Raw genomic sequence first — 26848 nt, 5'->3', positions numbered from 1 at the left:
GCTCACGAATGGTGTAGCGAGTGTCAAACGTACATGAGGCCCTCCGCATTCATAGCCAAGGTGGGGAGAAGCGAATTGCCACCATGGTACTGTCCTTGTCTCTGACAGCAAACTAACGCCAACGAGTTCAACACAGCCGGTGAATTGGAGAAACTGAAAGCAAACCGGACTGTGTTATGCTCAAGGTTACAAGCGGCAACATTGTATGAAGAAAGAGAACTTGTATACAATTGAACTTTGTGAAATGGAAATAGGTCCCAGATACAAAGTGGTCTGGCGCTACGTGGGTGCTCACTCGAAGGTCTCTGTTTAGTGCCCCACCCCTGAGCGTGGAAGAATTATTGAACTGGGAAATCAAAGTGGTCCTGCAGTGGGTTACACTAAATCCTGTGCGCATTCAAAAGTCTTCGATTGTCTGTAAATTGATATTAGTCTGAGCCCGGCTGAGGGGGACTAAATGTAAAAAGGAGATTGTAGCCCGGAAGAGGGGAATCCTGGGTCAACAGTAACACACCCGAGAAGATTGTTGTGGCAAATGTGAACCCGACTGAGGGATGCCTAAAAATTGAAGTTGGTCTGAACCCGACTGAGGGAGGCTAATGTTGAAAGAAGGAGCCCGGCTGAGGGGGATCCAGGGTGTAGAGTAAATCGCCCGATGTGAATATTGAGAAAGGAACTTTTCTTTGTTTTATGTGGTACATCAGGTCCACTGAGGCAAGAGACTTTATATAGAAGAGACTTGGGCACAGAAGGCTGTGATGTTAGTGAAAGAAACTGTGACCTCGTGCCAGAGAAGCTCAGGAGTGTGCTGTGCTTGAGTGACCCACCTTGTCCTGTGCTAAAACTGTGAGGAAGTTGGCTTAATTCATGCAGTTGCCAATAACCGAGACAAATTGAGCTTTGGTGAAGGGTCCACCTTAGAAAGGTTTTTAGGTTTTTGTATAGCCCATGGCCTAAATATCCTGATACTTCTTTCTTTTTGTGAGCATTATCCCACACTATTTTGTAGCATAGCGGTAAGGATTGGCAATTGTTTCTTTTAGCTTAGGCCCTTTTTATTTGACTCCACTCCACTAGGACTGTATTATTATTATTTGATGGTCGTAGCTTGCTCCCATCTTAGATTTAGGTTTAGATAGGCGTTTTGCACACCCTTGATAATGTTCAGTAAACACCACTGAACTGTGATTGCTCGTGTCTGCCTTACTTTGATAGCATGCCTTCATTACATACGCCTGCATGTCAATGGGTGATTGGGTGGGGGGTGGCTTTAAAATGTAATTGGATTACGCACATCCGCTGAGAGAAAAAGCGCCTGCGAATATCCGAGACAGTGGAAAAAATACTGAATTATTTGCACTTCTCACCCCAGAACAAATATGGCGCAATGGGGCCTCTGATGCACTGAACTCTAGTATAAGGGGTCCTATTTATGGCTTTCAGCCACTGATGGTGTTTTGTTTCGCTGTGTACAAAGCCTGACCTGGCCCTTTAGTTCAAAGGATCTGCTATTGCTGCAGCCTGCAGCCTTTGAACAGGTGAGGTGCTGCCTAGCGTTTGAGGAGACGTTAAAAGTGCAGATGCCTGCTTGGAGCTGTTGTATCCCCACAAGGCTTCTTTAGAAGATGGGACCTGAGAGCTCGGAGACAGGCTCTGCCTGCCACGCTTGACCTACAAAGCCTTCCCATACTGATGCTTCCTCTTTAATTACAATGGCTGCAGTAAGAACAGCTGACGCTTCCTCTCTCCCCTGGTAAAGGCTTCGACCTGCTGGGAAGGACCTGCTGGGAGGGGCCTGGGGGTGGGTATTCCTCGGAGACAGGAGTCTTGCAGGCATTAGCCATCAAAAGGTGTGATGTTTGCCAGCAGCACTGGGCAGCAGACAGGGCTAAAAGAGCAGTCTGTCTGGCATAGCGAAATAAGGTGGAAATACCTTTGCACTTAAAGCGCCTGACACTTTAGTGGGGAGTAATCAAAGCCAAGGTACAATAACAGGGAGAGGGGTCTAATTACAAAACGTGTGTTATGGCCGCCAACGTATGTACACTTTCCTTAAGTTTACAATGCAAACAAGCCCAGTCGCAGTTTATAACTCAGATGTCTTCCCACTATGGTGAAGTTGACCAAGGAGGACCATTGTGTGATTTTTGGTTGCTATAGTTAATCTGCAGAAATTGAAGGGATCATTTTGCTATTGTCAGATTTGAACAGATATGTGACCATTTTTGGAACTGGATCACTGTTACCAAGAACATCTCGAAATTGTTAAGATATCTCACAGGTGCCTAAGGTTTTGGGGGTATACAGTGAGCCCCGTTCTCTACCTAGTGTACAGGTGCGGTTTGATTGTCTTTGCAGGGACAGCCATAACGATAGAAGTAGGTCAGTATAACCTGGGCATGGCAATGGACCATCAACCCATCTCGCGCTCTGAAACACCGGTGTACGAGCGCGAGACAAATAAAATATCATATCATAACCCAGACTGTGCATGCCAGTGTTCTTGGTACTCCTCAGGTGTTAACCTCCTGCCCCCACTTACCCGCCTGCAATCCACTGATGCCCATGTTTGTGATGACTTCCGGGGGTAAGCCACAGGATTCTTCTTTGGTGTATGGTTGTCAGTGTGAATGGAGTAATGAGAGACAATGTTGTGTGAATGGGTGCTTGTGTGTGCTGTGTGTACTGTAGTGCTGGAAATGGACAAGGGGGAGATCAGGTGGGGGAGGCGGATTGTCAGTGGTGTGACTGGGACATAGGTCCAGAGCTAGATGTCGATTTATGTGGGTGTCCTGCTAATTGGATGCTGGCTGATTTGCATAAAAACAAAGTGCATTTGGGGAACATAAGAATGACCACCAATTTATGTGATAGTAATTAAAATGTCATTCCTACTGAGCTTTCAATGCACACTGGGTATTACGCTCATTTCATCTGTCAGAACAGTCATCATGACAGTAACGTCTATACAGAGCCTGAGTTTGGCCTGTCCTGGTGAGCAAATGATGGCTTTCAGGTGCAGTTTGTGAAGGCGATATCGCTGCACATATTGACACTCCAAGCGTACAGCGTTCTGGATACTCGTGGCAGTCAGGGGCAGAGAGCTTCCTCAATTTAGGGTGGTTTGAGCCTCGGGTCTACACTGAATGCGCTCCGGCAAGGCCATTTTTACCGAGGCGCTGCTCCATCTTGTTCTGACCTGCGTGTGTTAGTGAGTTTTTGCTGGGACGGCTGTTGAGGAGCTGATTTCTGCGGGTGTGGGCTGAGGGGTGGGATTTGTTGCCAGGTGGGGAGGGGTTGTTGGGTTCCAGGGGGTTTGTGCATTTTTGTCGCATCCATCCATGATAAAGCAAGCTTTAAGCTTGATATGTTATTAGCTGGCTAGAATGGCACTTGGGTTCCTTGCTGTGACATGGCATTTTTTTACTGGTCATGTGTGACAAAGCAAGCATGATAAGTGCAATGACTTTGCTAGACTGGCATTTGGGTACAGGGCATCAGTTTAAACAACCCTTTACTTCTTTCAATTAATTTGCACATATCAATGTGCATTCAAAATAAGACAGAAATGCGGGAGTGGTGAAGGGGATGAGTGTTAGGGTTAGAAAACCATTTAGTGGACAAAGTAGACAAGAATAAAAACAGAACAAAAAAGAGAGAAAAGAAAAACACGAGTTCGTCGGTTTATTTTATATATTTGCATTTTTGAGGCACTGTTACAGATTTTTTTGTTGTTGTTTTAGTTGCATATTTGTAACGCGCTTAAATACCAGGAGGTTTCTAAGCTCGAACCTGTGTTGCTTCGTGTCAAGGCGAGCACATTGCCACTGAGCTATCCTCCTGGGACTATTTGTTATTTTGTTAGCTATTTGTTCTCATATATACACAATTTCTTCTGTGACATGTTGGTAATTGCATGTGTGTTCTAACACCAAAAAAACCATTTTGACGTATTTCAATATTCAAAAATGCTTCTTGTATCCAAAACACGTTTAATTGGCTGATTATTTACACTCTTGAGGTCATATGTACCAGGTCCCCATATGGTTTACATGAGTCACAAACATTTCAAAGAATAATTATTTACATCCTCTCAAACAAGGCCACTGTGCAGGTCATCTCTGACCTCCACCTTAACAGTTGTAGTGTTCCAAAAGATGAACACGAGACTCATGTGACAATTGGCTATGTAGAGCCAGAAACGTCGGCACCTTTGCACGTTCAAGCAGCCAGTGTCTCTGTGCTGCATTTGCTACAAACAGTTTCAAAGTTTGTGTTAGTAAAAGCAAATAGAATTCCTATTAATTCATCCATTTAGACCGATGGAAAGGTCTTCCTCTCGGGTTAATGACCCTCTACCAAGTTATGAAGTAGGGTGAAGGGTCATTAAAGCGATAATGACCCCTCCAGAGCACATATTGGCACTAGCACTACATATTCGGGAATTTTGTTGGTAAAAAAAAGTTACTTTCATTAAGAGTAAAGTAAATAGACAAACTATTTTAGCAAATTAAATGTGCGTTTATTGTGTAGTATTTAAAAAAGAAGGTTGTCTTGAGTTATTCATTTTATTTGAAACTTGGTTAAACTAGAGTGGGTTTAACATGAGCAAGCATTAGATGTCAGTAAACAGTTTCTCTATAGGAAAGTGGAAAATATGTTCCCATGTTTTCTCTTTGGTGTTTTAATTAGGATGTCGCTGTAAGAGATCTTGCCCGGGAATTACCTAGTTGCTTTCTTGTCTGCTTTTGAAGACAGAATGTTCAGAATGCAGTCAATACCAGCAGTCAATACCAGTAGTTATTGACTGCACTCAGAACACCAGAGTGGAGGTCAATAACGATCGTTATGTACTAATTAATCTTAGTTTTTAATAAGCTCACAAACTTGAAATGGAACATGCATTTTTTTGTCTCTTTCATCACTTGCACACAATTCACGATGGGCTGTGCATTCGGCAATGAAACAGGCATCAGGTCTGGCAGGAAATAGAGTTCTTTTTATATGGCCCTTGATACTGGTGTCAGACTCTTCCAAAGGGCCTCAATGTTATCAGATCACACAACGTGGTGAAGGGAAACGACTAGCGTCGGGGCAGTTGCTTCCACTTTACCCAGACAAATCTGTAGGAAGTACGGAAGACAGTGTTCCCACCAGCATTAATTCTTCCGAAATGCCAACCGAGTCCTATGAGACTCAATGAATTGGGACGAGCACTGATTTACCACCAGATCGAGTGTGGTAATGGTAATATGATTGGGCGGTAATTCCGGATCTGTGTCATCACTGTGCAATTTCTACTGTGCATAGGAACATTTTGGTTATTTTTTAACTGAACTTAGATGCATATACAAGCGGGGGGAGACCTCCCGCTGCCCCCCATATCCCTACCAGATTTATTATTAACTTCACTCACCCCCCCACATCCCACATATATATGCGACGAAACGGGGCCGTTGAAATTCGACATTTTCGTATGCGCAGTAATGGGATGTGCAGTGATGCCGTAATTCCTCTGGAATTGCTGCCAAACTCACAATAAGGCCCAATTGTCTCAAAGGCCTTTTGCATCTTTATGTTTCAGAAAACACGTCTATCATCCATCCAGACAAACATGCCAATGCATCCTTTCATGATTCTATCCAGCCATTAACTTACACATCAACCTTTTTTTTTCTTTTAAAAAAAAAAACAGCACTATTGGCTCTGTCAATGCGTAGAATTTCTCTTTGTGTGTGAAGCGTTTTGCTAAACAGAGAGCTGGTGGCCGATCTCTCTCCTCGGCAGGCCCCCTCCTGCGGAATAACCTCCCTCGCCCTCTGTGTCTTGAGCAAGACCTCCTCCAGCTCCGAAAAAGCCTCAAGACTTTTCTCTTCACCTCATCCTTCTCCTCCTCTCTTCCCTGATAACCATCCAATAGTGTGACTGATGTCTAGGGCCCTTATGTATCTCCGGCTCCCTGACCCCCCACATCTTCATCCCAGCCACTGTCTTATTCACTGCACTTGCTTAGGCTCACCCTCCCTCGGGAGGTTGCACTTACCTTTTCTCTTCTTCAGCACTTCACCCCTAGCACTTCTCCATAAGCACCACAGTGCCTATCCCTCACCCCCATCCCCTCTGCACTTGCACGTTCTGAACACTCACAAGGCATAGTAGGTTTGTCACCCCCTCCCTCCCCCCATTCATTCTCATCATTTGTTTGCACTATTAATTTTGGGCTATTTATCCTTTTGTAATTCATTGTCTACCTCCCCTGTCCCCTCCCTGTTGCCCTGTGGGCGCTTTGAAACAATTTTGCTAATTGTATAAGCGCCTAACAAGTGACCAATAAATAAAATAAATAAATAAACCTAAAACTAGACAAGAAATGTGGAAAAGCGATTAACATTGCAAACTGAAATGTTCTGCCTGCAAGGCCACCTTCTCACCAAATCTACCTATTCCAGGTCAAGACCGCCGTGCTGTGCGCCTTGGAGGTCGGGTATCGCAACATAGACTGCGCGTTCTCCTACGGAAATGAGCACGAAGTGGGAGAGGCCTTGCAGGAGAAAGTGGGACCCAACAAGGTGAGAATTTCACACGTCATCATGGATGACCACGTATTTCAAACTCTCACCTGACAGACTGTTTACTGATTATTGATTTACTTGCATTCACTAATCACAACACATACATAACATGCTTCAGTGACTTGTCGTGATGACTGTTTTGAATTCCAGTGACTTCTTAGCAGAACATGGAATTAACCCCAACCATGCTGAGCCTAGGAGTTACTGCACCCTTAATCCTAGAGCCGGAGTCCTCCAGGCTCTTTGGGTCCACATTCTGATAGGGAGCAGAACACTCGGCTCATCGTAAAACAATACACAGGGACAGACCATCCTGTGCATGGGGTAGGGGTATGCAGTGTTTATAACAAAAAAAATAACGACACACTTTTTTAACGACAACTAAATAACGACAAAAAGCCGATTATTTTAGTAAAAGTATATATGGGGGTGGGTACGGGATTTAAGGGGATGGGGGTAGTTGGTGGAGCATAAAAAGGCAGTAGAAACAAGGTGTTTGGGCAGGGAACCCCCACATTAAAAAAATAAAAATCGACTTTTTAATTTAAAAGTTTGTCGCTATTTAGGGTGTTGTTGTAAAGACATGGAACCAGGGTTCGGAGACTTAAGGCTAAAGGCACCATAGTGTCATTGCGGAGTACTTGCTCCTCCAGAGTTCGATCTAATGTGTTATGTTTGAATTTATGTACATGCAAAGTTCGGGTTTAAGCAAGTAAATGTGCAGATGTTTCTTCTGTTGAATACACTTTACCCTATCTCCTGATACCTGTTTCTGTAGTACCAACTGACTAAAGCACATGTTCAAAATGTCTTGATGCCAGGTATGTTGGACCATACGAAAAAGCGAAATTTGGCTCAAAGCAAGAAAAATGTACAAGTGTTTTTTCTCTTTCCCTCTTTAGTATGTTGGACCATATGAAAAAGCGAAATTTGGCTTAAAGCAAGAAAAATGTACAAGTGTTTTCTCTCTTTAACATACCAGAGCTTAGCACCTGACATTGGAGGTGGTAAAATTAATATAAATATTAATGTACTAGTAGCCTGAAGTCATAAGGTGAAAAACAAATGCCTTGATGCTAGTTGTAATATACTATCCTTGTTTAGAAGCAAAATACCGTGAAACTGTGACACACAAGCTGCCACTATAGAATGTGAGCCACCAGACTGGCAGAGATCAACTCATTAAGTGCTAAATGACAGACCTTTCGGGTAGCAAAGATGCAGGAGGGAGAGCAGGTAGACTTTCACTATAGCAAAGTACGACTAAAACCATGTACTAAAATAGGCAATACTATATTGAACAGATCATGCTATATTTTTTATAGAGTCTCTCATTTTTGAGCGGGACTATATACATTCATGCCACTTTTCAGCCACAGCATGGAACAGAAGGGGACCCAAGCAGATCAGAGATCTGCGCTACTCCCCACTCATTCATACTGTGGCCCCACAATACATATGCCTGTTAGGACTTTTTTTAATATTAATATTCTCAACACAATTGGATCGATCAATATAATCCACCTTCTCACTTCCATTGGATGCGACATGAAATCTTACGTGGCATTTGTCAGCCCCCGAAACTGCTAATCAATGTACGAAGCAGTCCTCTCCTCAGGAACGTAAGGAATGTATACACGCATGCGTGGAGGCACAGTGTACCTGAACCACGCTGCGATGGGACATGCAGAACGTCTGCGCAGCATTGGCTTCACACTGTCCACCCACGCATGCCCCACGAGACCCCAACCAGTCCCTACCTGTACGCACGTGCGTTAGACTAGCGGTCCAGTCCGCTCACGCGTTAACGTATACACAGTAGGAATAGATTACCACTATGCGCATGCGCGAGAAATTAGCGGTCCAGCCCGCTCACGCGCATGCGCACAGACTCCCTAAACAATATTTAAAACAGTAACTAGGGAGAAACGCTATGGACCGGAGAATTGCGCCTGATGCTCCGGAGACCTAAGGATTCCCAAGATACACGCATGCCGTGCGTAAAGGTGAGAGATTCAGTATGAACTTAACGGGCAATATTCCTGGATTTAAACCGTTCTCACTATATAAACCTTGTGTACACTTTAAGAGGCTAGACTGAACTATGGTCTGACTAGTATGTTACAGCCAGACCATTGGTCTGGCTAGCATGATACAGCCAGACCAACAGCATGGGGGAGAGGCACCCCCCTTGTTTTACCTCCCCAACACATAGCGGTTTACTTTGATTATTTATAAACACACTCCGGAGACAAACACACTTAGCACACAACTATTTTCCCCTGTTGTTTTCTCTAGAAACTTTTTGAGAAGAAACTTCCATGAAGTAAGATTGTCCATATACAGAGCAGATTAGGTGCAGCTACACCTACCAACAAGAGGTTGTCCAAGAATCAGTAAGCAAGGTGCCAGTGGCATTAGAAGAAGGTACGTTAAGAGTAACGTTTTGAATTGTCTGATATGTAACATTTCAAGTCATAATTTTTTACTGTTGAGTTTTCTAATTTTGAACAAGTGTTGAAACACTAATAGTGAAATACTGTCTATATGTTTTTACCGTAGGAATGAATTCAAGAATATATGTATTGTTGGAACAAATAGTATCATTAACCCTGAAGATGGACTGTCAGAAAAGTCCGAAACACGTTGGCAACAAATTGACAAATCTTGATACTATTTTGGTTTAGTGACTTTAACCAAGAAATTTGTTTAACTTCATTTTTGTTGTTACCTAAAAAGGGATTTTGTGAATTTATGTATGAAAAAGAATCTTATGGTTTAGAGTGTATCTAACAATAAGGTTTCGTAAAAATTGTACAAATTATATATTTTGATAGATTTTGAAAGAAAAAATTATATATTTTGATTAAAACAACCCATGATGGGTCTTTCTACTTCTCCCAAAGTTGTATTGTTTTACATCAAAGAACTGATATACGCATTGTGAAACTCTGTGAAGTGAATCAAAAAAGGAAAACACAACTGCTTGGCAACTTAACAGTTAAGCATTGATTACACACCTATTTACCTTATTTACCGCATTAACTTAAAACCTAGAGAAAAGAAATCGATATTCTCAGTTAAACTCAGAACTGCAAGCAGTGAGGATCCCATTATAGCTCACGTGCCTGCAACATTAACACATTTTGGGATTATATTCCCTTGGGAGTGCACTAAGGGTTCTTTCTCCAGTACTTGCTCCTCCATACCATCTTCTCCTCCAGACTGCCATCGAGAGTTCAAAGGTCCCGAATGATAATAGATGGAAGGAAGCTACTACGTCAGGGTCACTGCAGAGTTTTAGACAGAGCACCTCATAACAACTTGGGCACTAACTGGAAAAACTGGAAAAACACAAGCAGTAGCAAAGTGACTGCCTGTTTTGCTAGTCTGCCTAATTACAAGTTGGTAACACATTTAGAGGAAATACCTCTAGCACTTCCTCTGAACACTTGGCAGAATTCCCACCGCAGAGGTACCTACCACAAGCGGTACCTTCTCCATTCCCCAATGAAGAGCTATGAGCCTCTTGCATGTGGAATAACAAACATTTGAAATGTAGCATAATTATCACGGTTACCAAACAACGATAAATCTGTATGACGGTATTTGTGATGCTAAAAATACCACACTCATAATGAGGTCCAAAATGTTGCTCAGCATGGTTTGATCATAGAATTGGAGGATAGATTCAGCCATGTGTTGTTTACAGATTCCGTGCGATTGAGCCCAATTGGCTACGTCTCACATCATAACCAGCAGAGATAACGATGAAATACCTCCTGTGCTTCTTCAAATCGACTGCGAAAGCATTAAAGGCATCTGGAGGAGGGGCCCCATTAACAATGCTGCACATTAAGCCTCAAGTGATGACTTAAGGAATAATGGTCATTTCAGATGCCATTTTTCATGGGTTGGGACAAGTGGTGTTAGAAATGTACATTCTGCTGGTATAATTGGTCCCATTATTTTTCACTCTGTAAAATTAGGAATGTAATCATTTTTTCAATTAGGCCGCTGGCTAAATTGCAGAGACATTTCCCAGGGGAACATTATTTGTGTCCTTCATACCAGCAAATCAGAACTTTCTGGTAAAGAGTATTCCCATAGTTTGCCAACATTCCCCAGCAAATGTCTGACTCCAGTTTGTTTATTCAGAAAAGGAAAGGGAGGGGCGAGCGCTCGAGAGCCCAAGCAAAATGGCCACCGGGTGAGCGAGCACTGACTAAGACGAGCATTGGCGCGAACAAATATCCCTTATATTGCTTACCGAGTGCAACGCTGATGTTGCACATCGGCAGGTAAGAACCCCGAAAGGCTGCAGACGGCAGACAGAATGGGGCCTTAACCAGGATGAATGCAAACTCCGCACTTACATATATGCACTAGTGCCCTTAACTGAGGACACGGCTTCCTACACAGGGATGCTTTTCGAAAACAGGGATGGGGCGCGGCCGGGAGGTCCAAGACAATCGCATGGATCTTCTATTTCAGGGTGTACCTCGATCCCCTGGCCCTGCCAATGACTACCTGCTCTTTTTTTTTTGTTGCATTTAATTTAGAGAAGACACATAAAACCACGTTTACATTCAAGCTGAAAGAAAGCTCATAATTGACACTAGTGGCTACTAGATACCAAAGCAAAAAATTTAATTTAGCTACCTACAGCAGGTGTTATTGTAAAAGAAGCCAGTGTTCATGTCTACCAATTCCTATTCACATCCCAAAGAGCCAATTTCCTCCAAAAAATCCTTGTTTAGCATAACCCAAGAAGAATATCCTTAAGCATCAAGCATTTTTGGCATCTTTTGTTCAAGTTAAGCGTTGATAAATGCAAGAAACCTTAACAGTAGCAATAAGAACTTAAACGATTGCCCCACATGCATGTCGTCCAGAACCATTCTCTTGCAATGAGTGTGCCACCCATTCGATCGATTCCAATAATTTGAATGCGCTCATTTTCAAAATAACTACAATAAGTCACAAGATGTTTAGAGGTTTCTATCTGAGAGTCTTCTTCACAAAACCTGCACTTGAGTTCAGCCTTACAAGCATTTATCCAGAACCATCTCTGGATTCTATCAAGGCATAGCATTTGATTTAGTTTGAATGTCAGATAGATGTCCCGTGCTTGATTACATGGAAATTGTACTAAGTAAAGTTTGCGAGGCAAGCGCTTGGTACTGAATTTTGCAACTTCTTTATAAGATTTCAAGGATTCAATCAAGTCTAGTGTTTTACTCCAATCATAATCAGAGACGTTTCTTGGCATGGAGTAATTTAAATTCGAGGTCTTCCGGATTGAGGGCCATTTCAGATAATAAAAGTATCATCCTGTCATATTATTTTGCTATTGAGTGTGGATTTCGAACTGCTATCAATTTTCCTAAATCCTCATGTAGGGAGTTTACAGGTGGAAATAACGTCCTTGCTAAATTGGATAAAAGTTGCCAGTGCAATCTAGTTGATAAGGCAGTCAGACCTAGCTCCTGCCTGTTTATTGCATTCGGTATAGTCAGATGGAGCACCCCCTTCCAGAGTCCTCTTTGGAGTTGATCAAGAAGATGACCAATGTCTAAAACACATATCCAAGGCGTATAGAATAATTGCCTCCACTTTCAGCATGTAGAATTCTATGAGTGGCTCTAATGAAAATGTGCAGTATTTGGATTAAACCAAATGCATTTGTGTAGATCAGTGTTTGATTTTGTTGTTCAGTATTTCCTTCCACATTGTGATAGAATTAGTGTCAGATTTTTGATACCCCAAGTACTTAACGGTGGGTGCCCACAGAATTGGTATATTTTCAATAGTCCATTTCCAAGTGCACTGTCTCCTCTTCAAATTTCTGAAGATGATAATGTGCGACTTTGCTAGATTGAATTTCAAGATATGGGCTCTGGCATACTCGGCAAACAAAGATAGTTTTGTTTGCAGACCAAAGGGAGTTTGATCAAAGATCAAGATATTGTCTGCAAAGGCGAGCCAATGGATCTTCAAGTGGCCCAGCCTTGCAGGATAACTGATCGCATTAACCCAGATTTCATTAATGCCACAGAGGTAGAGGTTAAACAAGGTTGCTGCCAGGTTGCAACCCTGCTTCACCCCGCGCTCAGTCAGAATGGAATCAGTGGTTGCTCCCACATTATTTACTCTTACCAAGTAAGAGGTATTTTGATGCAGTTTGGCAATTAATAGTATCAGATAACTAAGGATTCCCATTTGGACAATTTTCTCCCATAGCAGACTGCGCACCACACAATCGAAAGCGGATAACTACCGGCTCTCATTCACGTGCCCAGGGATAGACGGCAACGTCATGCTTGTCACCTGGAACACACCATCACACCTCAAGCTTTCAACTTCAATGCAATGCTTTAGAACATCTGCCGGTGTCTCCGCCTGGGAGACACTGGCATGTGAGGGCCAGGACAGGGCCTGAGGGCTCTTTTCACCTGCACCCTCACATGGGCCTTGTTCACTCTTAGAGTGTGTATTGGAGATATTGTTTGGAGCTCCAATGTTGATGTTCTTATTGTTGGGGAATTTATGGTTGATTTGTGGGAACAATTGTCATTATATTGTAGACTATTGTTATCGATGGATCTGGCCATACCTTTTCACAGGGGATCGTGTGGGGGAGTTGCTTTCTCAAAAAGGAGGATCCTGTGCTAATAGTGCTCATGAGGAGGCGGGATGACCTCACTCACCTGCATCTCTCTTAATGTTCTAGGGCTCGGCCATCCCATCAAACGTTACCATCTGCTAAATGTCCTGAGTGACCTGCGGGTGGCATTCCTCTTACAAGAAATGCATTAAGATGCAGGGGAATTGGCCAAATTATGTAGCGGGTGTGTGGTGGCAGCTGTACACTCACCGTCAGATGGGAAATGGGGCACCTCAATACAGGTACATCAGTGGGTCCCCCATACAGTGTTCAGCACAGAGTCCGATAAGGAGGGGCGATTTGTGCAGCTACAGGGCCTCCTCTTCCAGCAACGTGTCACCCTTGTTAATATTTATGGCCCCACAACAGATACCCCTGGGTTTTTTGTACGCCTATTTGCCTCATGCGCATTGCATATGGGGAACCTCACTCTGATGGGTGGAGACCTCAATATAAACTTAGAACCGTACATTGATAGGTATAACCACACACAAACATGGGGTGGGCCCCCACCTGAGAAATTACGCACGCTCAGCTCTCTCATGGCAGACCTTTGGCCTGTTCACGGTTGGAGGCAGCTGCATGGTAACGAGAGAGATTACACATTCCATTCTAATCACCACCAAATCTACTCTCAACTAGACTATTACATAATCCTAAGAACTATGCTACACATGGTCGAGACATGCTCTATTCTCCCCATGACACTCTCAGATAATGCCACACTACTCATGCGCATCACCTAGTCCGCATACTGCTCCCTCATGGAGGCTGAACCTAATGGCTCTGCAGCATCCCGATATGGTAGAGCTGGTGGCACAGGATGCTGACAATTTTGGCATGATAATCTAGGTAAAGTCTGCAACACACTAAGATGCTGGGACTCCTTTAAGGCATTCCTTAGAGGGCAATTTATATTGAGATGGGCCTACAAGAAAAACACGTGGTCAGAGAAGGAGAAGCAACTGATCTCTGACATTTGCATAGCCGAATGTACCCATAAGAACACTAGGTACCCCCAAGTTTATACATGCATGCTCAAACTGCGAGCTGACATATCACCATGCTGAGGGCCCAGAAAGCCTACTCTAAATGGGCGCTCGATTCTCTATGCGGCTGGGGACAGGCCCCTTTGAATGATGGCTCTCGCTCTCAAGGGAAGACATCGGGGACAATTGATTACATCAGTCAAAGGCGATGGGGGAGACACTGACGGTCAAACAGGCGACAAACGTACGCTTTGCTGCTTACTATCGGTACCTTTACGCAGCCTTCCGCAGAGAGATATAGCCCAGATAGTAGCATTTTATAGAAAAGTAACTCTTCCAAATTTGACCCAGCAGGACTTAGCCCTTATGAATATTCCTTTGGAGGATGAAGAGGTTCTGCAGGCCATACAGGGACGAGCCGATTGATGTTAATAAGTTACTGCAAGACACCTTACGTGTTGGTCAGATGTTTCGAGAAGCGCTAGACTCCCACCACCTTCTAGTCTCCCTACTTAAAGCTAATATAGTGGTTTTCCACAAGAAGGGATGCAACTCCATGCTTTGTTGCTCATACCCAGTTGATTTCCCTTATAAACGCTGATGCTAAAATATTGGCGAAGGGCCTGGCAGGCAGGCTTGAACGTCTACTCCCCAGGCTTGTTCATCAGGACCAAACTGACTTTATACTTAATTGCCACTCCTTTGACAACCTACTAGAAGGGGACTCCCACCCGGATGATGTGGTCCTATCACTTGAGGCTGAGAAGGCATTTGACAAAGTGCGCTAGGATTACAGGTTTGAGGTGCTTTGCAAATTTTGCTTTAAAGGGTACTTCCTAGACCTGATACAGCTCGTATATACGGCCTGTGTGCTTGGGTGGTCGCCAATGGTATCACATCTGACCCCTTCCCACACACTGGAACTCACCAGGGATGCCCCTATCATCCCTCTTGTATGCGCTCACTATTGAGCCCCTGGCGACCAAGCTGAGAACGGACACTGGATGGTCCGGCATCTCCAAGGAAACAGAGGAACACAGAACTATATACCGCTGACATCTTATTGTATGTCAGTCGATTCACTAGATCACTACCCTGTGTTGTCACCATCCTATGCGAGTTTGGACAAGTGGCCGGCTACAGTGTGAACTGGGAGGTCATGTCCCTGCGCCTAGACATTGCCTGGGATCTGGGAGGAGTGGCCCTGTTTAATCTTCAGACGCAACACATTTAATACTTGGGAACCATGATCAGCCCTGACCTCCAAGCTTTAGCCAATTTAAATTACACGCCTACGTTAGCCCAGATCAAACAAGATGTGATTTCTTGGGACAAGCTACCGCTATCGCTCACTGGCAGAATCAACGCTCTAAAAATGATCTCACTCCCTAAGCTAATTTACTTAGCCTTTATGATCCCATGTAGCCCACAACAGCAATGTTCCTGGACTTTGATAAACATGTTATGAAATTCATATGGAGGGGGAAAATGAGCTAAGCTTCGCAAGACGATCCTACAGGATGTAGGTTGGTGCAGGTTGGCTGGGTCAAGCGCTAGCTAAACGCTGGGAACACTACCAACTGGTGAGCGATTGAACTTTGAATGCTTGACCCCATGACCCCACATGAGGTATTGGCTATCTCTCCATGGTACCACCTTCCCAAAACAATATCAAAACACCCGAAACCTGGCCCTACGCTTACACAGTGGCATCAGATGCACAAACTGTCTGGTACTGACACACGGGTCATCCCGGCCTGGATCACACTGCAGGCCCTCTTGACTTATGGGTCCTGCAGCATGTCCTATGAACGACAGCAGAATCACTGGCAGGCGGTTAGGATAATGGAACTTTTTGAGGGCGATCAGCCAGTTCCCTTTGCTGACACCACAGACCCACTAGGTCTAATTGAGTGTATGGCCCTGTATCTCAGTCAGTCAGGCCAGGGTCAGAGTCAATCATTAACACCCACACCACCAGGGAGTCTATGGTACAGGAACCTACAGTGTGAGCTCGAACTAGCAAAGGACCCCACGGAATACCCTAGGGGCAATGTATTTTATACCCTGAGCCTCCATAATAATTACAAGCGCAACATAACCATGACAGATATGTGGGGTGAGGATCTGGGAGTGGTGCTTACGGTGGGCGATATCTAGGACTTCTTCGCTAATATCCCACTCACCTCCTGTAATCTCAGGCACAGGGAGATGCAGTTTAAACAGTTTAAAATTGTGCACAGGGCTTACTATACCCCATCCAGGTTATACCGCGTGGTTATTGCTCCGACTGCAGAATGCAGAATGATGGCGGGGTTGTGTCAGCGTGGGGACCATGGAACACCTGATGTGGCTGTGCCCGAGACTGACCTCCTTCTGGTCAGGGGTTACCCACTGTCTCCTAGGCCTGCAGGGTATAAACTTAGAAATGGACCCTGCGTCCATGCTATTTGGAATGGACATGAACGAGTGGCACCCCGATGCAAAGGCCCGCACATAGTGTCATATTGCACTCTTCAAAGATATTCTAATAGACTGAGATAATACACACCCAATGTCTCTGAGGAGGTGGCGGACAGCAGGGACGATGCATGCTGACAAGTGTTGGACACTGGCAGACACTTATTCAAAATGTTATCCCCTTGAACATTCCAATAGTTTCACCATCACAAATCCATTTGGGTTATCTGTCAAAATGTGACAATTAGTTGGGGTTAGGGCAGGGGGGACATGAGGGTGGGAGTTGAGAGGGATCGGTTGTTTATTTATTTTAGCATTTATTTCAGTGCACAAAGCCCTCAGGCATCTAAGCGCTAGTTACAGAAAGTGCATGGTACTTGGTGCATGGTATTACGGAATGTATAAGCGAGTAAAATGTTACAGAGGTAACATGGTTAGGTTACGCAGACTGGCAAAGCCTCGCCTCAAGTTGCAGGGGGCTACATTAGGCAGCATTAGAGTCAAGCAGGTATGGTTCTACAGACTGGCAAAGCATCGCCTCATCTTCAGCACCCTCCTGCACCCTGGACAAAAAAAAAATACAAGAATGACCTCTGCTCAGACCTTGTATGTCAGTCATCTCCTTGACCAGATTCCAGCATCCTGCAAATGTCTCTCTCTGGACCTTGTGTGTCCAGCTGTAGAACATATCTTCCCAGGTTTTACACTTTTACACAAGTCTCTGCCCAGACCAGTTGGCTTTCAAGGTTTTCTGAAAAGTTTCTATCCAGACCTTGAAGTGTAAGCCTTTAATGTCATTTTCTGCTTAGTCCCCAGGGTTCTCAAGGCATTGCACATGTCCCTCCCTAGACCCTAGACCCTAGATCTTAGACTGATGTCTTCCTACACCTTCAGCTTCAAGGGTTTCTCGTAGGTCTCTTTGTATACCTTAGTCTCTCACAAGACATTCCACAGACCTTTGCCTTCAAAGTTTATCAAATCGGTCTCTTCATAGACCTTTTGGCTTTTATATGTCGTTTCCTGGACCTTTGGCTTCCACGGTTTTTCATATCCGTTTCAATGGTTTCACATAAGTTTCTTCCAAGGCCTCATGAGACCTTCAGTTTCTCATAGGTTACTTTAGAGACCTTAGTCTTCCATCTGTCTTTTCCTAGACCTTCAGCTTCAAGGGTTTAATGTAGACATCTTTACAGACCTTAGGCTCTCACAAGTATTTTCCTAGAACTTTGGCTTTAAGGGTTTCATGGGTAACCGAAGGTTTGGCCACGGAAGAATTGGTTGAATCTGATTTCATCAAATGTTTATATATGTGGGGGTTGTGTTTAGGTGAATTGCTAATGTGGGGGGGTTGTAGGACAGCTGCGGGGGTCTCCCCGCCACATATATTTGTGGAAAAGTAAAAAAAATACAAAAAATAGATGAAATAGTTTTCAACCAAACAAATTTGATCAGATCACATAGAACCATTTCATGTAGGTCTCCTCCCAGACCGTAGGCTCTCACAGGTCCCCCCATTCACCTAGACCTCTTTCTAGACTTTAGGATCATGCAGGTCTTTTCTAGACCTTCAGCTACATGGGTTTTACATACACGCTCTGCTTGCTTCCTGGGAACTCCCACACCAGTTGATTAGCAGCAGCTCCGAAGGTTCTTCCAAAGTTATCTCATGTTCCACCAGTAGACTTCTGTCATGTCCACGGTTCCACTAGAGCTTTCCCTTTTATCAGGGTTTTCCCAGGCACGCAATCTTCCTTGTGAATGGGCCATGCCTTCTTCTATTTGTGAAGAACTTTTGATACCCTCTCTCATATGAAAGTCCTGGTCATCGATCAGCACATGTCAAAAAGAAATCTCATGTTATTGGGTCCTCTGTTATATGGGATCACTGTTTGCATTCCAAGTGAAAGCCAATTAATGTTTTGGGACAAGTGTACGCTACATATCTCGCTGTTATTTTTATAGCCACCGGAAGATGATCCACAAGAATCCAAAACATGTGCATTGTGGGATGTATTTACCCATGCATACAAGCCCTACCATAAAACTGTGCAGTACTGGCATGGAAAACATCATGATGGCCAGAACTCCCCAGAGAGTGCACAGGGAAAACATGAAGAATAAGCTGCCACCCATTTTTCCTATGTTGTGAGCACAGGAGGGCACTGCCTAAAACCACCATTGGGCTACACACACAGTAGCCTGAAACCATTGGGAATGGCAATGCTGATTGCCAAAAAAGTAACTCAGAACTGTGGGGAATTAATTTTCTTAATCCCAAAAATGGTTGCATTACCAGTACTCACCACTATCAGAAAGCCGGCGTTTTAAAACCACCAGACTTTTGTGTAAAACTGAACAAATGAAACAAAACCAGACCAAGGAAAGACTTGCTAAGAGGTGGATACAATGTAAAACTATATTCTGAAATGACTTGAAGGAAGTAATTATTTAATGTATATGTAAAAATTGTCAATTTGATTTGAATGTAGAAAACTGGGAACAAAAAGTGACATTTAGCTGAAACATGGCTTAGTGAAACTGGATTCTGCCTGACAACTTCCCCCGACAGGAGAAACCTGTTCAGCCACTCTTCCCAGTCCTAGCTGCATCCTGCTGCCCCTGGCCAAAAGGAGTTGTCACCTCTCTGATTAGATTATGGGTGGAGCAGCTGGGGACTACAGGGAGTTGAACAAAGGCCTGTCCTGGACTCAGGCAAATGTTATATTGGGGGCGTCGTAAAAGTGACTTCCTCTTAGGGGAAACTGGGAGGGGCAGTGCCTCTGCTAGCAGCTGAGCTTGGGGGAAGTGGATAAACCAGTTATTCCACCCTGTGATGTGGGAAGCCACACCCCTTTTTGACCAGGGCATAATTTTAGATAACTCATAGTGCAGACTTGTCAGAATTATATAAGTAATATCATTATTTTTGTGATTTTTCTGTGAACATTTTGAGAGGCATTAGGACCCTGTGGTGTATTCTGGGGGGTTGCTAGCGGAAAATAGGGTCTCACTCCAAATGTATGCATGTTAAAAATCTGACACTTTATCATCTGTAACCCATATCCCTGGTGCACATTTGTGTAAAATCTGGAACGGTTTAGAGGTCGTTATCTGGATGAAAAGGGGAGAATTCTGTCATCAGTGGACACGACATCGTACAAAGACAGGGATCGGATGGTTTGGTGCTACAGAAAATATGTTAACTGGACCTACAATATTAGAAAAATGGTACATAGATAAATATGTATTTGGGTCAGAAATAGATTTGTGTGCAATCTGACAAAGGGAGGTTCCTCTGACCATAAAACATACAGCATCACTCTGACTCACACTTCCTTCCCCCAATCAAGGGAGAGAGGAGGAATTGGCCAATGATAAGTGAGAGGGGCAGGTTTAGTTATGACCAGGCACACACCCATTTTCAAAACACATAAAAAGAGACTGCTGGGAAAGGTAGAGACCTTCATTTCCATTTGCTGTGGAGCATGCTGACCGACGACTTCACATCCAGAGATCCAGACTTCAAATCCATCAATCTCCAAAGACCAGAACTTTACTTCAGAACTTAAAGCAAGGGCCTAAACCAACAAACTGAGAACTCTTCTCAGCAGGCCTCAGCATCCTTAAAATCATTTGCAACTATTCCACAGCCGGGCGAGCTGTTTGAATTCTTTTGCCAAGAACAATTGCCAGAGACCAGACCAGAGATCCAGAGTGACCCAGACCGCTGTGAGCAGAACCAGACAGCTGACCCAGATCACTGTGAAGTGCCGAGACCAGAACCGGAGTCCAGTCCAAAACCTGACCAGATCCGTGGCGAGGCCTATTTCAAATTTATATTGTGAGTACCTAGCAGAACTGTGCAGAACCAATCTCTTAGTTAAAAAAATCTAATCCAAACTATTTTAACCTAATTAGAACAGCCTCCTAGAAATCGTGTCACCTGTCAATTCTGAAGCTGCCTGTCATTTTGAGTTTACTTTAAATCTGAAAAACTACCTTTATTTAATCGTCCGTATCTCTGCAACCGTTTGGGCTAGGAACGTAATTTAACTTTCATCTGAAAGCTTAGAATCTAAGCTTTCCAACGAACCTAAAACCGACTCCTTATACTGTTCCTGTAATCACGATTCACGCACTCGCGAATGTTGCCGCGATTTGCAATTTGGCCTGATTTCTTTACCTGTAAAAAGATTTTGCTTTCCTGTGCTAAAAATTCGTTTGTCTCTTAATAACCATCCCTTAATCATTGCCAAAGTGAGCCTGAGCTCATCCCAGGTATCTCTCACTCACCCTGAACCTCCTAAAGGGAATTAAAAGCATTTTCAGCATATTTCTCACTTCACTGCCGCCACATTCAAAGCACTTGGGCGTGTGTTTTAAAACTCATACCTGTTTTCTCTAAGCTTGCTGGGGGGGAACTGAATTTCGTATTGTATTTGATTGCATTCCTGAGAACTGTGTGCTCCTCTTTCCATCTCCTTCCATTTCTTACATTGCATAGGGGAGGGGGGTGAATTGCCAGAGAAAAAGTGATTATCTTATCTTTTGCTAAAATCATATCAAGTATTTCTGTACTGCATTTTATTCCTCATTGCTTTTCCCTTGAAATCATAAAAGTATTTTTGCTACTTTATCCATCCTATACTAACTCCTCATTGATTGTAAAGAAGTGTGCTAGTGCCAGATTACCCATTGTTGATCAACATCATATGTCTAAGTGTACTATCAGATATTAATTTATTATAAAGTGTGATATATATATTGTTTAAATTCTCAAATAAACCTTTTAATTTGCAAAACAAACCTACTTCTTGGCTCAGTGGGGTCAGGGGGATTCTAAGAGGGGGGTGTTATACAAGGGTTGTCATCCAGAATACTGAACTGGACATAAAAATACATCAATAAGGGTTTTCCTCAGCATCCCAGACTAGGCATTGACTTAGCTGTAGTGTTGATTGAATATCGCTTACAAAAGTGGGGGCTCGTAGCCGGAGATTCTGGGTTAGATCTATCACTTGTGCAGATTAATACAGTGTGCTAACTGACAGGAGACATACATCCGGTCGGATCTCCATGCTGTGTTACGCTGTAAAGCACTCCTCAAAGGAACGCTCTAAGGAAACGGTCTGTTTTGCAAAAGAAAATACAAACTTCTGTAAGTCAGGAAGGAACTCAAATTCCAGAATGACGACCTTGGTAGATATGAAAATAGCCAGAGAGCACTTCTTACATAAGCTATTTGTGAGCGGCGAATGGACTCATCAGGACCAGACGGTCTGGTTGCAGGCAATCGTACCCCAGATCACTGAAACAGGGTCAGATATATGGAGAGACCAGGGTCCCTTACATGTGGCCCTGAGTGAACTATATATGGCCCCTAAGGCCAAGGATGAGCACAACAAGATTGCCAGGGTAGCGGCATATTTATATTTACATATGGGAGCCATGCAGGACAAATCTGCTGAAGGCCAAGATCTGGCGAGTAGGCAACAGATGGCGTTAGAGAAGGCCCAATCTGATCTGGACTCTTCTGAGCAGAGGCTGCAGAGGAGCCAGGAGTCAGAAAATGATAGTAGGCAGTATATCATTAAAATAAAAGAGGACATGGATATACTGCAACAGGAAAAGACAGACCAGGATACCAGAATTCTGGCTTTGCAGAAGGAGCACCAAGACAGTTTGGACCAACAGATCAATTTCAACAGGGCATGCACAGAGCAGGTAGCCACCCTGCAAATCCAACTAGACAGAGAGAAAGAGGAAAGCAATAAATTGATTTTGAAAGACCTGGATACCCAGGCAGAGTTTGATGAAGAACGCCAGAAAGCTGGTGCCTTTCAAAGGCAGAGGGATGACCTGGCGTCACAAATGCAGGCTCTTGGTCAGGTAAGGGATACCTTAGGCCAGGAAGTCTGCCATTTAAAAAGAAAAATTGAAGAAAATCACTTGGCCCTTCAGGGGCTCGGTGACCTCCAAAAAGAGCATCAGGGCTTGCTAGATCACAGCAGGAGGGTGGAGGAGGCTCTGGCAAGAAAGGAGCAGGCCAATAGGGACACAGCTCAGGAGGTAACCCTCCTACAGCAAAGACTGGCCCAGTACTCCAGGACCAATCAGGAGGCACAGAGAGAGAATGAGGCTCTCTGCCAGCACAATGATAGGCTCCAGCAACAGGTAGCCATGCAGGAGAGACTGATAGAGTCTAGTAAGGCCTTAACTGAGGAACTAAAAACGCAGGCTCTTGCATTGCAACAGGAAGCAGGGGCGGATAGAGATGAGGTTCGCTGGGAAAGAGAAACTCCTGAGCATAACCTCAGGAGCCCTAGTACCAGAGGCCTTCATCTCTCCCAGTCCCTGGACTCTGCCACCCCCATGCTGCCTGGCGCACATGAGCACGGGGCCACAGGGATGGCAGATTACTATCCAGCTAAAAATATGGGGCTCATAGGCCAGTACCACCCAGGAATGGAGGGGCGGGCATCCGGGTATGGGCACCCAAGCACAGTGCAATTTAGTGGGGAACCCCAGGAGAGTAGGCCCACTAAGGGCATCCTGAAAACCTCTGCCCAGTTAGGTCAGTGGGGGGGATACCCAGCAAATCTTGGCAGCAAGGAGGGATCTGAAGACTCCTCTGAGCGGTACAGGAAACAGGAGACCAGGTCCCCACATTCTTCCAGCCATTCCCAGGCTCGCAGAATCCGGGAAAACCTGGAAGATCAGACGGGCACCTCTGGGAGCAGTGCTTCTGAGTCAGAGGATGAATGGACCAGGGTTACCCGAACCAAAAAGGCCAATAAGGCAAAAAGGGCCTTGCTTAAGGACCCATTGAAGCAAATAAAGGCAATCAGGAGTGTCATCACTCCTTATCATAAGAACGCCAAGTATTTCGTTTGGGAACACTTGGAGCTCTATGAGCAAATGATGGAGACTTTCCATTTGAAGGACAGCAGTAGCTGCATCCAGTACGTCAAATGGACATTCTCCCCAGAATACTCCAGTTTCTTTGCGGGGCTGGAGGACCAAAATCATTTAAGATGGTGCACCTATAAGGCGGCCATCTTGAAACATTTTTCTGTTCACAGAAATCCTCAAGAGGCTCGCAAGGCAGCCTACAATTTGCAATGTGGGGAAGATCAGGCCCCACAAGAGTTTGTGCAAGAATTAAAACGTGCTTTTGCGCAGACCACCAGAAGGGTGCGCACGGATAGCAGAGAATTTATCAATACGTTTTTCCATGCCTTACCCAAATACATAATGACCCAACTCGTGAGAGATTTTCATTAGAAAAGATCTTTAGACTGGGTCATTGAACAGGCTACCCAGATCTATGAGGTGCAGAAGCCTATCGAAAATAAAAATAACGCGCCGAAAAACCCCAAAACCAACAGCACCCCGGCTGCTGCCAAGGTGGCAGAGGTAAAGGTTGCCCCCGTTTTAGATTTGGAGATGGGGGGGCCTAAAAACCTGCCTGCACCAAATAATTCACAGTCCAGAAGGCCCTCGGGCCAGTCACAGACAGGGAGTCGAGGAGGTAGTCCCACAAATGGGGTCCCCTGCTCCCCTGACTATGTAAGTCCCCGCTACAAGGGAAACCGACCAATCCTGGGTTATGTGTGGACTCTTCCAGCCCAAGGGGGGGGGATCCAGCCAAGCACCTGACCCTGGGAACTTCCCTCCTAACTTCCCCCAGGAGGGCAGAAATTCTCCAAATCCTGGGCAGAACTTATTCCCCAGGTATCCGCCCAATTTCCAGCCCCAAAATCATCCATCCTTCTTTCCCCAATTCCCTGAGCCCAGACAACCTAATCGGGGAGAGGGGAGGCCAAGGGTGGAGGGGTACCAAAATCTTCCTAACCAGGGGTACTACCAGAGAAGGGATAGCTACCCTTCCCGGGATCAGCCCAGGGGAGAAAATAGAGCCCCGTATCAGCCTGAGCGGGTTTCACAACTTGAGCGCCAGGTCCAAAATATGGCACGAGATCTGGGTCACATACTGAGGGCTCAACAGAACCCTCAGATGAGCATGCCACTGCAGAATGCCCCAAACTCTGGACCGGGTGCTCCAGAACAATGACGGGGGCAGCACCCCGATAACCCACCAGTTCCCAGGGAGGAGGCACAAGGGGAAGGGGGGTGTAAAGCCTTGGAGGAAGCCTCCTTCCCAACTTGTAAACAGCCCCTGGAAAACCAGGAACCGGAAACAAAATCTCCTACCCCTGAAAGCCTGCCTCCCAAGGAGCAGAGGGGGGGTAGGAGAAACAAAGGACCCAAACAGACCCACTTTGTGGAGGAGGTACAGGTCTTCCAATTTGAGGGAGAGGGATCCTCAGAAGATCCTGGTAAACGGATCTTCTCCTTCAGAGATGGGGGAACTCCTCCCAAGGAAAAATGGGTCCCAAGGGATTCCAATCCAGACTGGGGAGATGTGGAGACTGAGCTACCGCCGCCCATCATCTCATCCCAGAACCCACCATACCGAAATCCCCTGGTTCAAACCCATCCTGGTGACTGCCTCCAAAAAGGGGGGGGCGGCCCAGAACCGGAACCAGGGGAACCCACAATGGCTCTGATCTCCAGTTGCCAACTTTTTCTTTCAGATTCCCAAGGCTCTCCACAGAATTCTGCCCAAATCTCTTCGCTAGCAATGTCCAAAACCAGAAAGTTAGCCCACCAGTTGTCCAAAAATGTGCATTATCTGTGCCCCCTTGAGGAGAAGGAGGGAAGATACTATGCCCCGGTACAAGTACAGGGGCAGGGTACAATTTTGGCACTGGTGGACACTGGATCCCAAGCTACCCTTCTGTCCAAAAGGGCCTTTGAGGAACTAAATGCAGGAAGGGGGGAGAATTACCGAATTCCTCTCAACTCTCTTCCTGGAAAACTGCAGAACTTTGACGGGAAGGAAATTCCCGTTGAGGGGACTGCAGACTTGGACATTAAAATTGGGCGACACAAGGTGAAACACCCGGTCATAGTAGTGACTCCAGAGAGCATCCCTTGTTTACTAGGGAATGACCTCCTGAGAAGGTTGTCACCCCTAATAGACTGTGTAAACAAGGTCCTCTGGACCCAGACTAGCCGACCAATAAAATTAAAACAGAGTGTCAACCATGTTAGTTTAAACGGCACCTGCCACATGGTTGAACAAAAATCTGACCAAGTAGAATTTCACTTCCAGAACTACCAAACTCCAGACGTGACAGTAATAGCAGTAGGACAACAGACTGGTGATGGGGGGTCCTCTCTATTTCTGAAAATCAACCTACCTTCCAGTTTAAGGTGGTATTCCACACTGGAAGGAAACACCCTGAAATTCTTTACTAATCCACAATCAGAAACTCCCACTCCTATCGTCCAGAAAGATGTGAAATCAGCTCAGAGCCTGGCTGATATTCAGCAAATTGGAGAGCAGTTGTTCATCCCTGTTCAGTTAAATGATGGGAAGGACTCTGTTCTCGCTCGAGTGTGTGTGAACAACGGTAAGAGCTTCATCAGCGAAGCCATGTTCCGCCAACTCCCAAAAGATCCAGCCATTCCCACATTCAAACTGATAGACAAATGGGAAATGGACCTGGAAGCACCTAATTCCAAATATCTCCTGCCAAGCAGGTGTATGCTCAAAATCTCCATTGGCAACAAGAGCATAGTCCATAATTGTTGGGTCGTGCGAGACGTCACTGCCGCCTTTTACTTAGGCAGTGACATTCTCAATCGCTTTGCCATTAGTTTGGACCTAATAAACTTCAAAGCTTGGTCCCGATTAGCGGATAATCCCATGGGCTTTGATGATCCAGAAAAAGCATTTAGGTCAGCTCAATTGCTACCTTATGCAGTTGAAATTCAGATCAAAGATGAAGTCACCATCCCAGAAAGGACCCGACAATTCTCCCTGGAAGTGAAAGTTAAAAGAGGACAAAAATTGCAAAACCCTGATGCTTATATACATCTAAATGCTTCTCTCCAACAGCAAGGGTTGGGGGTAAACCCAACTCTATTTGTCAACATAGAACAGGACACCATTCCAATAGAGGTGGATAACAGCGACTTAAAGAGTATTACTCTAGCCGCAGGCACCATTATTGGAATGGCGGTTGATTTAGGAAATTAACTGTTAGGACCAATCCCCAAGGACTGTTTTGACAGTGACAGTGAGGACAATA

At 44.8% G+C, this 26848-nt stretch overlaps 1 protein-coding gene across 1 annotated transcript in view; it reads left to right on the top strand.

Moving 5' to 3' along the window:
* Positions 1-26848, top strand: part of LOC138511262 (aldo-keto reductase family 1 member A1-A-like) — a 253297-nt gene that overhangs the window by 76644 nt on the left and 149805 nt on the right. Inside the window, exon 3 of the mRNA XM_069626813.1 lies at positions 6450-6569. Within this exon, the coding sequence (XP_069482914.1) occupies positions 6450-6569 (120 nt within the window). The remainder of the gene's footprint in view (positions 1-6449; positions 6570-26848) is intronic.

Source organism: Ambystoma mexicanum, chromosome 6p, assembly GCF_040938575.1.
Source record: "Ambystoma mexicanum isolate Mex_15411 chromosome 6p, UKY_AmexF1_1, whole genome shotgun sequence".
NCBI classification, from domain to species: Eukaryota; Metazoa; Chordata; class Amphibia; order Caudata; family Ambystomatidae; genus Ambystoma; species Ambystoma mexicanum.
The sequence above is the reverse complement of the archived record's forward strand: the minus strand, read 5'-3'. Positions and strand labels throughout refer to the sequence as shown.